The sequence below is a fragment of the Polyergus mexicanus genome, unplaced genomic scaffold (genome assembly GCF_030449975.1).
Source record: "Polyergus mexicanus isolate NDT 795.1 unplaced genomic scaffold, iyPolMexi1.0 SCAF_3, whole genome shotgun sequence".
In the NCBI taxonomy this organism is placed as follows: domain Eukaryota; kingdom Metazoa; phylum Arthropoda; class Insecta; order Hymenoptera; family Formicidae; genus Polyergus; species Polyergus mexicanus.
Window position 1 is genome coordinate 10,359,377 of NW_027223323.1, and position 12,520 is coordinate 10,371,896.

Here is a 12,520-nt window from a genome sequence, read left to right on the forward strand (position 1 = left end):
ATATCTTGACATTTGATATATAGGATGTCTCCAAACCGACAAGATAATCGAAAAGAAAATAATTTCTCACAAAGAAATATATTAAAAATAAAGAATAAAATTTTTTTATACGCGTGTCACGTATCGTCAAATTCCTCACGATAACGGCTATCAAGACATCAATAAAAAAGAATCCAATGTTTTATTCAATAAAGCAATTTGAAATTATTTGAGTAACTGAAAAAGTTATGTGAAAAACATAACTTTTAATTTTTTAGTATAAACAAAAAAATATATTTTTTTATATTTTGATAGCCAAAAGGGAACTCAACATATGACAAGACAACACGGCATATGACAAGATAGTTAAGTTCATTCAAGCTTTAGAAAAGTATAAATGTTATTAAGTTCTCAATTTTCAAAATTGTTTTTCCCGATTTTTCTTCGAAGACAAAAAAAATTACATTCTTTATTCACTTATCATCTCTTTTTCAATTGTATTATCAATTCAAAAATACTCTATATCCGTATAATAACCATCCCTAATCCTGATAATTAATGATTCCTACTATTTTGCACGAAGAATGCTATAAAAATCCAAAAATGACATAATGAACAATCTCCATTGAGAAAAGAAAATTTATGCTTTACCGTATACGAAAAACTTTGCATTCCCGTAATCATAATATAAGAAGACGTCATGATGCAGAGAAGTGCGGGAAGAGCACGGGATTATCCACGGGCGTTTTTTAGGAAGAGAACGAGGATGAGAGCAAGGAGAGGGACTGAGGAAGAAATTCTCGAGCGAACAAAAAAAGAGCGCTCTCCCCGTATTACCGATTGCACTCACGCGCCGGGCCGATTGAAGCGTTCTCGTCACACAAATATCGGCAGGAAATTGGTGGATATTCAAAGCCCAGCGGGGACTGGAGCCCCCGCCCGCGGATAGCGCGCGTTGGTGCCCCCTGAAATATCGAAAGCCGAGACGAGAGCTCGCGCGATATGTATATTAATCGGGCCGCGCTTCTCTCTCTCTCTTTCTCTCGAGGGCTGCCGCCACCCCCTATCGACGACGCGGTACCGAAAGAGCCATTCTCGGGCCGTAATCCGGTTACGCTCCAAGTCGCGCACGGGGAATATTGAAAAATTGAGAAGCCGCGCGAGCGGTCAGAGAGAGCGATGATAAAACATCGTTGCAGCGATGTTCGCGATGCATCCGACATTCGAGAATAAGTGTCATCGGAAGGGCGAAAAATTTTTCAGACGACAACTCGATGCAACCATTTTCCAAGACGAAGAAAGACACGATGGATTTAATAAAATCACGTTAACGAAGAAAAATAATACACAGATTAAATGTTTCCCCGAAGATTTTATTCTCGCGAAAAGAAGCTGCATCGTCAGGTATTAATACTAAGTAAAAGTATATGCACATCCGAATTATTTGCTTTTCATATTAAATCAATTTTTGCAAGAGATTCAATTCTTTTCATGTATATGTAAAACGAAATATATTAAATCTCGGTAAAAAAGTTCGCTAGAGAAAAAATTAAATTACGCTCGTTTCATTTCGGGCAAACGTAGGTCAAATCTCGGACGAGAATCTCGGAAAAACAGCCTGAAAGCTCTGGACCAATCTGGACCACTCTCTCGAAAAGCGGACAGGGCGGCAGGGGACGACGAAAGGGGTTGACCTCAGTCTCGGTAGGCGAACGGGGTGAACCAGAGGCTTTGCGGGTGGTTTTAGATTAAAATTAATCGCGAGCTGATGAAACTGGTGGCGAGATACCACCGCCGAGGGAGGTCGGAGAAGGGTTGAAATTCAGGACTGGCCATAGGGGGCGGCGGTACGCGTTGGACAGGGTGGGATCGGCTACGGAAAAGAGGATGGCTTCCACTCTCGTCCACTCTCAGACGAGGAGAAACGCGCGTTGTGTGCCGTCGCTCTTCCTCCCTTTTCATGCTCGTTCTATTCCTCTTTCACTTTAACTCCCTGACTGACTCTCTCTCGCTTTTTCTCCTCTCTTCTGCCTCGCTGATCCTCGAATTCCGGCATAGTGCTCCGTTAATAATGCAAGCTCTATTTTCCAACCCACCTGACGAGCAGCGAAACCTGATGACGGGCTCGCCTTGTCCTTTCCCGAGCGAATGGAAAATATCCCCTTTTTTGCGTACTCCACTCTGTATTTTTTTGTTCTTTTCTTTTTTGCCATAGAAATATTTACCGCGATACGTATAAAAGATAGAAAACGCGAATTTTCCGCTGTGCGTAATATCGCGTGCACGGAAGAGTGATTCTGGCAGAATAGACGGTCGCTATCCGTAATCCTCGTAATCCTCTGCTCGTATTAATTAGTGGAACTGTGGTACCAATCGGTATCCATTAACCGGTTATTACTATTCCGCTCGTCGTATTGCACTCTGAATTGTTTGTCCCCTCTAAACGAGATAATCTCGAATATTGTATATTTTTCTCTAAACATTTTTCGATCGTTCAAAATATTTAACAAATTTTCACGATTTTTCTTTTCACACGCGCAACTGTAATGATAAAAAAGTTTACAAAATTCTGTTCGATACTTTTTCGATAAGTTTTGCATTTAAGAAAAGACGCGAAAATATTCCATTTCAAAATTTCCAATTTTCGCGTGAAATGCAAGACGACTTTCTCCTTTTGGTAAATAAATTGGATGATCGTAAGTAGATTGCGGGATATCGATACGAGCAAATGTATCCTATTATTAACCTAAACTACGTGTGAATAATTAAAACGGCTTAATGGTAGGGAGAATTATGAGCCAAGAGAGAAACATGAGCGTAATCCCAGGTGACTTGGTAGCATCGCGTATACAGAGTGTGTCGAGCCATGGATATAACCGTAACCGTAGCTCCTAAAGGATTCGGCTCGTCGTCTATGTATGTATACGTGTGCGTGAATAAAGGAAGACTAATCGGTCTGATTACAAAGCATGAGCTTGCAACCCCTCACTGACTCTACCTTTTGTGGACGGAACGAGTGGTGGTAACAGTGTGTATCTTCTTTGATTCACATAGCCTATTAGATAATGAACGTCGATAAAAAAAAAACCCTCATTATATCATTCTCGCTGAAATATTTTTTCTGCCGTGTGATTTGTCTTGTATATTTATTCTTGCTAATAAATATTTATGTACAATTTAACTATACATCAGCAGTCTCTTTCTATGCACGTTATACACTTGAATATTGGAGATATAATATGTGTTACAATTTATATTAATAGCTTGTGAAGAAAAAAATCCTTTTTGTTATTTAAAATTTTTAAATTCCTCTTTTCGAATGATAAAAGTTCTAGGCTAATTCGTAGTTGCAAGAAACATTGCTGATGCCGCACTGAAAGTCTCTCTTTCTCCTTGCGACTGAGCGAGGCATGAGAGAATATTCGACTTACATTTTCCCCTGGGAAAACTAGTCTCGCTTTCTTTCTTTCTTTCTTTTAGCTTTTGTTGAAATCTGCAAGACGCTCTCGCCATAGCTTTCGACTTGAAAGCATCGTTTAATTATTCAATTACGCATGCTCAGTCACGCGTGAGCGGCTGCAATACATTAGTTGGGATCCTCGCAACGATCACGGGAAATGTTACATTTTACGTTGCTTGTATTCTCTCTCTTTAATCAATATTCTTTGCCAAATAATATATAAAATGTATAATAAATATAAGAAAAAACAATATAATTGATAAATATTTTATATATCCATCTTATCTTCTTGTGTAGAGTTTTAAATTTTTATTATTATATATTTTTCAATAATCGCGAAGAGAGAAAAAAAAGAAGAAAGAGAATCGATATGAGCAACAATTAAGAGAACGGCATGGATCGAACATTATCGTCGAGAGACCCTCAAAGGGCTAATCGGAAGTCGACTCGATTAATGGAGAGCGATACCCTCGTACCCCCGGTTATTTATGGATTCCATGGGGTGGAATAGTGCCACGTGGATTCTTTTGTGCAGAGATTTGTCACGGCGCGGATCCTCGTACGAGGATAGTAACACCAGCGATCCGCGTTCTCAATCTCGTCCGCGAAATCTATCTAACGCGATAAAACGCATCTCCTCGCGTGAATTTCTTACCGTTTTGCGTATCCTGAGACGTCGCGGATGATATGTTTGTCACGGGAAGCGGTTCCACGTAGCTTCGATCAGCCGGTTCTTCCTTCACGGCGACGTCCTTCGTGCTCTTACCAGACGGTCCATTTATCTTTCGATTCCTACGAATAACACGCAAAATTTCATTCTACGCGTGCAATCGTAAACTTGCGTGACGATTCACGTAAATTCTTCTTTTATTTGTAATATAAATTAAAATCTTCTCGTGCAATTGCAGTTACGTTGCATGCGCTTTAAATCGCATAAATATTGTAGAAAAATCCGTTAGATTAGTTTTTTGTCGAACTTACCCGAAGCAACGATCCGATCTGAGCTCGAGAAAATCATTATTTTGATTGTGCGCGACAGAAGATTGATACTGGGGATGATAATTGCCGTTGTCGCCATTTCTCGCGCCATTGCTAGACTCCTGCTTCACATTTGCACCTGATGCAAATGAAACGACTATATGTATAAATCGCCATTAGTACATATTTTTCCATATTCGGATAATTCTTTTCATTGGAGGAAAAATATCAAAGTCAACTCGATAGCACTCGATTAGTAAAAAATAGAGAGATATGCCGTCTTTATAATTCTATTCGACAATAACAATGTGCACGCAACTACGGAATGACCTCTGACGACATTTTTGCAGACCCCTGCCCGCCGCATATCATTATCGTTTATCGAATGCGTGGCGCGCGCACGCGCGCGCGCGATCGTTTTCTTCGGACGATTCATAGCCGAAAGAACGACGAGGCGACGCCAGGACATAAGGGCGCGTGTCGTATCGGAAGTGAAGACGCATCGCTGCAACGACACGTGAGAGGGAAGGTGGGGTCTAATGGGGTGCCGAGGATTTCGCGAGGGCGAGGGCTGCGCCCCCCCGATAAGTCAAACAGGCTCCCGGGCCGTGGGAAGCATAAGTCACAAGCCTCCGGCGATAATTGTATTTGTAAACATTGGAAATTTACCGATAGGAAGAAGCGCGCCACGATAGATTCAATTATCTTGATATCGCGAGAAGAGAGATCTCGCAATAAATTATCTTCGATGTGTAGACTTTGACGGACTCCCATTACGCAAGAGAGAGATGTTCACATTTATTCAGGCATATGTCTTTGACGTTAAATAATTATTATCCTTATACGTCCGTTAAAAAATAGAAACATAAATCGAGAGAAATATTATCTTTCTTTTACCAAGAAAGAGAGAGAGAGAGAGAGAGAGAGAGAGAATTTTCATCAAATTTTTAATATATTAGGTGTACAACTTTGCTTCCGCCGTTTTTTCCCCGAAATTCGAGGCTTTATTGTAAAAAATTGGTTATACATTTATGATTCAAAGTATTGTCCACTCCCAATGATCGTGCCAATTCTTTTTGACTTTGACTCGAGTCTTCATTAAGTAATGCCTCCAATTCTGCATCTTCGTGAACCTTCTCTCTTCACCACCGCTATGCCGGTCTTCGACGTGAAAATCACCGTTCTTGAAGCGTTGAAACCACTCACGACACGTTCTTTCACTAATAGCGGCTTCACCATAAGTATTTGAGAGCATTCGATGAGCCTCAGCCGCAGATTTCTTCATATTGAAGCAGAAAATTAAAACCTCCCGAAAATGACGAGAATTTGGCTCGTAAACTGACATTTTCAATCGAGAATAACTTTATGATGCAGACACAAATCGACTAATGTTTCTATGGTGTTATGTTGACAGATGCCCAAGTTTATCGCATGACGTCTATGATCTATTTATTTCGACCACTACTTACCGCTAAAGCCATCTATAGGAAAACGGCGGAAGCAAAGTTGTACACCTAATAATATTATTTACATATACATAACGCTTCACCGAATCCATATTCAAAAATTGCATACTTTAATCAAATAAAAAAACATATTCCTGATATTTTATATATAAGTACATATATAGATGAGCATCCTAAATATATCGCACATGTTACATATAATATTACGCGAGGATATAGTATATAATACATATACGCGGCGCTTGGGAATCACATGCGTGTATGTGTGTGTATATAGACATTAGCTAGCCCCCGATTCCCTCTGGGTGTTTGCTCTCGCCCGGTTGAAATGTTCGACGATACGTTTGTTCAATGCTGCTCTCGACGCTGAATTACACGTATCGTTCCGTCGCGAATTTTGCGCGCGCGGAATAATGTAAACTGCGAGCCCCGATCTCTTCTCATGTGTTCAACGTCGAGGAGAAGTCAAATACGCGACGGGTTTCGATTTTCGTCTATCTATTACAAGAATTCTGGGACGTCCACCGTCCCGGAAAATTATATCGCGCGACCCGGTGTCGATAGCGACGTTAATAAGCGCGCGTGCGCGGCGATAACGAGAGAAAAAAAAATGAAGAAAAAAAAAGAAGAAAGGGAACGAGAGAATCGCCGCTGGCTTAATATAAAGTGCTTACTCGCGTAATCCGATATCGATGATCGCCGACAAACGCCCGTGTTGACTCTTCCCGCTCTCTATCTAAGCTATGCTAAAAAAAAAAAAAAAAAAAAAACTGCCCCGCGGGCGCGACTTCTCGCCGGTTTTTAATAAAGGCACCCAATATTGCACCCGGAAAGTTATATACGTCGCGATTATATATAGCGCGCGAAAAAGAGAAACACGCAGCGAAAAATTATTTCTCACGCGCAAAAGATCACTGATGTGATGGTCGAACGGGAGAACCGCAACGCGCGTGGAAAGTGTCGGCGACTAATTAAAGATGCACGTGCGGTGTGTAACGCGTTACCCATCGATTGATTGGCCGATGGCAACGATTACATCGAGCGAGTCGAACGGAACATCCGATGAATTAATTCTTCCTCCTCTACGAAGTCGTTCCCGATTATGTTCGATGACGGGATCTCTCCTCATTCCGTTACCTCGTTTCGGCTCGGTTCTGCGCGTATAGAGTTTATATTCCGGCGTAGTTGAAACGTCATAGGATCGTGTCGAGAAGATGCGATATCTCGAGGAGAGGGTCTAGACATTTGCCCGCGATAACAGATTTTCCAACCAATTTCGAGGCCGAATCGACGCGTGCGAAACACTTCCGCGCGTTATACATGATTTCGCGGTGATTTCAGCGGAGATTGACATCCTTCAATCCCGTTTAGCGAATTTCCAAACCCGGATTTATTTATCCAGACGAATTACCAGATGTCGAGAGTATTGATGCGACGTGGCTAAATAATTTTGCGATTATCGAGAGAGAGAGAGAGAGAGAGAGAGAGAGATGCGCGATTAGATAATAAGAAATCAACAGACGAAGAATAAACGGCAAGAGAATTGGCACTTACTTGACATCTGGTGAAACTCGGGTACGTACTGTTCGCTGTCTTCGGTTTCGGAGCTGCTACCTACGCACAAGAGACATTTCGTATTAATTTATTTGTGATAATTTGAGCAAAAATTAATAAAACTACTAAAATAAGAATTCTATAATTCGCGAATATCTAACGAGAATTTCTATTTTACATTCCGCAGCATAATCATCCCCCTTTGATCGCTCGTTACATTACATCCACCGCGTATTACATCGCAGTTGGGCAAGGTAATTAAAATTAATGTTCCGAGAGAATAGTGGCTGCACGTAATTATCTTCGCTGGTGGCTTAGGGATAATTTGATGCTACATCTCTAAATTCCAAAAATCAATAGCACAATTTCTTCATAATAACGACTTTGATAACATTTCGATTTTTAACGTCTTAGCATCGTCATTATCATTATTATTTTACAAAAATTCTATTATTAATAACGCGAAAGAATATTCAATAGTTTTACCGTTGACGTGTTAATTATATTTAAGTTGTAAACTTTAATAAAAAAAAATTCTCATTTTCTTAATTCGCTCCTCGATAATGACAAATAATATTCCTTCAAAAATGAAAAGGGTAAAAAATAACGCCCGAACAGGGACTCGAACCCTGGACCCTCAGATTAAAAGTCTGATGCTCTACCGACTGAGCTATCCGGGCTGATAACTTCCGTGGAATTAAAAGCCTATTCGAACCAAACTCATGCGCAACGAATGAGAAAGGATAGATAATTGAATTGTTATTATCATGTAAATTATTACGAAATAAAATGAAAATAAAATTTACAATAAAGGACTCACCGTCTTGCAACCAAGTTTCCTGCCTGTAGCCTTGTGGCATGTATAATTCGCTTCCTGTAATCAATAAAATTTCTCTCGAATTAACACGTGTGCACGAATGTGTATTAATATAGTTGCGTTATTGATCGCGAGATAAAATAAACAAAAGGCAAGAGAAAATGCAAATACATTTGTTTGGCTAAACGTTGAACAGTATTCGCCGTAAATTGACAGAACATGTCATGTACTTCCGTTCTTTTTGATTAATTATTGATATATATCTATACACAATGTGTTCAACAAAAGAAAAAAAAAAAAAAGTTAACACGATAGATGGATGGATGGGGGAAGAAGATATTTCTAGCCTGGATAAAAAGAGATACATCTTATCTGAATCGAGATCGGCGAGATATGCGGGAAGACAAACGGTGTTGCTGAGTAGCTGCGAATGAATCAGAGGCAAAAACAAACCCTTCGGCGTGAATGAGCGCATAAGAATGCCGGCGTGGAAAACTGGGGTGCGTTTAATGGACCTCCAGAATTCGCCATGGGTAGCCACTCGGCGGTAACCTCGTTTTGTTCGATGGTAGAATCCAGTCTAACGCGAATCGAATCTACTTACGCTACAGCTCATTGCTCGCGTATATAAAGATATCTCCTCTGCAACGATACTTCAACAGTTCGCATACGTGTCTTCGTCAGGGTTGGGAAGTAACGCGTTACTTGTAACGTCGTTACCGTTACAGTTACTTTTTTTCGGTAACGATCGTTACTTTTTTCTGTTTGTAACGGTAACGGTAACGTCGTTACATTTTTAGAGTAACGGTAACGAATTAGCCGTTACTCTTATCGTTATTTTTCGATTCTTTATTATCTTATATATCTATTCAATAGATAGATGTATTTTCTGAAAAATATTTTGTAACCTTCTATCATAGGCTGCATTCCGATAGTCACTGCCAGTACTGAAAATCTATAGTAACGTAAATTATAGATTTTATAATACTGGCAATGAATATTGGAATACACTCTTAATAATATCAATATTTCTCTTATCAATATTTAAAAACAATGTTTGATAAAAATTTTCGACAAAATTGAAATTTGTAAATTACAATTTAAATTCCTATAAAGATAAGTGTATTAAAAAGTAAAGATATTAACATAAAAAATTAGAATCATTAAATAAGATAAATATAAAAAAAACGCTTGCTATATAGAGACTAATTTAAAGTTTTTAATTGTAACATAGATTATTACATTTAATATTGATTATTAAATAATTTTATAATCTAATAGCTTATTTTAGCATTACAAAAAACAAAAACATAACGAGAAAGTAACGAATCGTTACTTTCCAAGTAACGGTAACGCGTTTCTTTTTAAAATTAGTAACGAGTAACGGTAACGAGTTACTTTTTACAAAAAATAACGGTAACGGTAACGCGTTACTTTTATAGAGTAACGTTTCCAACCCTGGTCTTCGTGTATGTCATGAAATAAGTACGTCTAACTATAACATGATTTTATCTGTTACTATGTAACATGATTTTATGATCATCGAGATTTACGAATTTATTTTGATAACTGCCGAATGATGGATATTGTCACAGACATAAAATTCTTGTGTGCGTGTATCATATATTTAATAAGATTAAAGAAAAGATATTAAAATTGTAACATTTTTTAAACCGACATACATTTCTCAGCAATTAAGTGCTATCTTCTCAGAGTTGATATATTGACGATCATTAATTTATTCATCAGAAGATTATAGTTTGCGAATTCGTTACTTTAACAAGTTAATAAACGCATCCAAACGCTCTCGCGGATTATATAATTTAAATAGCGAAAAACTTCTTCGATAATATTAATATTTTATTTTACGCATATATATCTTTAATCAAAATTTATTTTATTTTCGTTTTTATCCTTCTCACCATCAATTATATGAAAATATTTGTCAATTATAGAGACTAACTATTGTATTTAAACCTCAATTTTCACACAGTTTTAATAAAACTTATATTAAAAAATTGAAACAACAGTATTATCAAAATTATGATGCAATCTTATAGCGAGAAGCCTTTGACATAAATGATAGTATAGTGTGTTGTGTATATTCATACAAATATTTATGTGTATAATACGATCTTACTTTATAAAAGTAACTCGTTACCGTTACTCGTTACCAATTTTAAAAAGTAACTCGTTACCGTTACAGTTACTAAAAAGTAACGAGTCGTTACAATTTCCGTTACTTTTTTACAATACAAACTAATAAATTATTTTGCATAAGAAAAACTTTTAAAAAATTGCAAGCAAGATTTCATTCAAGGTTTATTACAAAATAAACGATTAAATTTTATCGAAATTCTTTATTAATTTTTAATAAAATTTGTTGCTCCATAGTATCATCATTTAAATGCCCTCTTTGTGGTGTTAATACAGAGCCACCGATGCTAAACATTCTTTCTACACATGCACTGCTTGGTAGAGCTGTATTATATTTAATAAAAAGTTTTTTAAGTTTTGAATAGTCGTTTAACATTTCTATATTACAATTATTTGATTTTAAAAACCGTTGCAATTCTTCTTGTTCAGATTCATTTTGCACCGTTTTTTGCTCAAAAATGAAGAAATCATCGTGATCGTCAGATTTTCCAGCTTTTGAAGAATTTTCAGTTGATCGGATTCCCAATAAATCCTCCAAGTAATTTTCAGCACGTTTTCTTTTTTCTCCGGTTAACCAGTTTAACCAGCTTAAATTTTGGATGTAAACATGCTGCTATTATTAATTCTTTTGTTTCAAATATTGTAAGAAATCTAAAATCAAATATAGTAAATTAAGCGACATTGTTTGTTTAATTGAAATTAATACTTTTGAATCAATAGTTTAAAATAAAATAATATTTTTCAATTAAATCCTTATTTAAAATTAAATAACATATGTATTAATCAAATTAATAAGTTACCTTTTATTTAAATCTTGCTGAATAGCTTCAACTAATGAATGGCAATCTATAAGGACAGATTTATTGAGATTTTCTAATTTTCGTTGCAAGGTACTTAGAACTGGTAGTAAATGAGAGCTCTGCTTTTCCGAAAAGATAAAGCTCTCATTGGATATCGCGCGTCGCGTCATCGCACTGGTCTGCAAGAGCCATAAGTTGATCAATCACATTGAAGCATTTTTACAACATAATAAGAATGCTAATTGGTCGATTTGCTTACGGCTTTACGGTTAAGATAAAAATTTTATCACGCACAATAGCAAGAATAATATCTTAAATAAATGAAAAAATTTGAAAAAAGTAACGATAAAAGTAACTGTTAAATTCGTTACTCGTTACCGAAAAATGTAACGAAGTTACTTTTTCCGTTACAAATAAAATTTGTAACGCCATTACCGTTACAGTTACCGAAAAAAAGTAACTGTTACAAGTAACGCGTTACTTCCCAACCCTGAATACGATATATAATATTAGATAATTATCCTCATAAATCGACATTTACAAATTAAAATCATTGAAATGAAATTAATGTAACGGAAAATATATATAAATCAATATCATAAAACGTACACAATTGATTCATAAACTTTTGCATATCTTTTAATTAAATTTTTCCGCTACGTTATTGTTTAAATTATTATGATGCCGCTTCCAGATACGCATCCAGATGAAAAAAAGACGAACGAGTAAGCGGGGAGAGTAAGCAACAATATATTCCTATCCGCCGTCATCGCGATGCGGCGCGGAGTTTCAATATTTCTGAATCGTCGTCGAAAAGTGGATCGAGCGATGGAGGGGACGTAACGCGATTATGATAGAGAAATTGCGGCATTATAGGCAGTGATTGAGTTAGGCGGAGGTGGTCCATCCTGGGTGAACGGTGGCTCCGCATGGCATGCCAATGCTAGATATAAAGTGTCAATCACTGCAGCCAGACGTCGGCCGGGGGGTTGATTCGGCTGACTCTCTTCGACGGGGGTACAATGGGGGAGAGGTTCCACTGTGGGGACACCCCAGGGGAGTCTTTGCGGTGATAACACGTCACTTATTGAATTTCGGGTCGAGAAATTGGCGTCGCATTTCTGGGTCAAGGCTAAGACACTCGTCCGGAAGAAGAAGAAGAAGCATCATCGCGCTAGAGGAAGACGGCGCGAATTAACGTCTCGACGTCGGGGAATATTTCGAGAAATTTCGTCCCGAAATCTTGTCATTCGTACTTTATCAAGCAAGGTATAACCGATATTTGTCGAAGAAACGCGGTTATTCTCGA

General features: G+C 37.7%; 1 protein-coding gene and 1 non-coding gene across 3 annotated transcripts in view; both read right to left on the reverse strand.

The window, feature by feature from the left end:
- Ets96b (Ets96B) overlaps positions 1–12,520 on the reverse strand; it is a 59,959-nt gene that overhangs the window by 2,877 nt on the left and 44,562 nt on the right. For both annotated transcript variants that reach the window (XM_070316711.1, XM_070316710.1), the window contains exons 3-6: positions 8,258–8,311; positions 7,438–7,497; positions 4,421–4,556; positions 4,095–4,231 (exon numbers count right to left, since the gene is read on the reverse strand). In XM_070316711.1, the coding sequence (XP_070172812.1) occupies positions 4,095–4,231; positions 4,421–4,556; positions 7,438–7,497; positions 8,258–8,297 (373 nt within the window). In that variant the 5' untranslated portion in view covers positions 8,298–8,311. The remainder of the gene's footprint in view (positions 1–4,094; positions 4,232–4,420; positions 4,557–7,437; positions 7,498–8,257; positions 8,312–12,520) is intronic.
- On the reverse strand, positions 8,045–8,117 carry Trnak-uuu (transfer RNA lysine (anticodon UUU)). Its single transcript has one exon. It is a non-coding gene; the product is annotated as a tRNA-Lys (tRNA).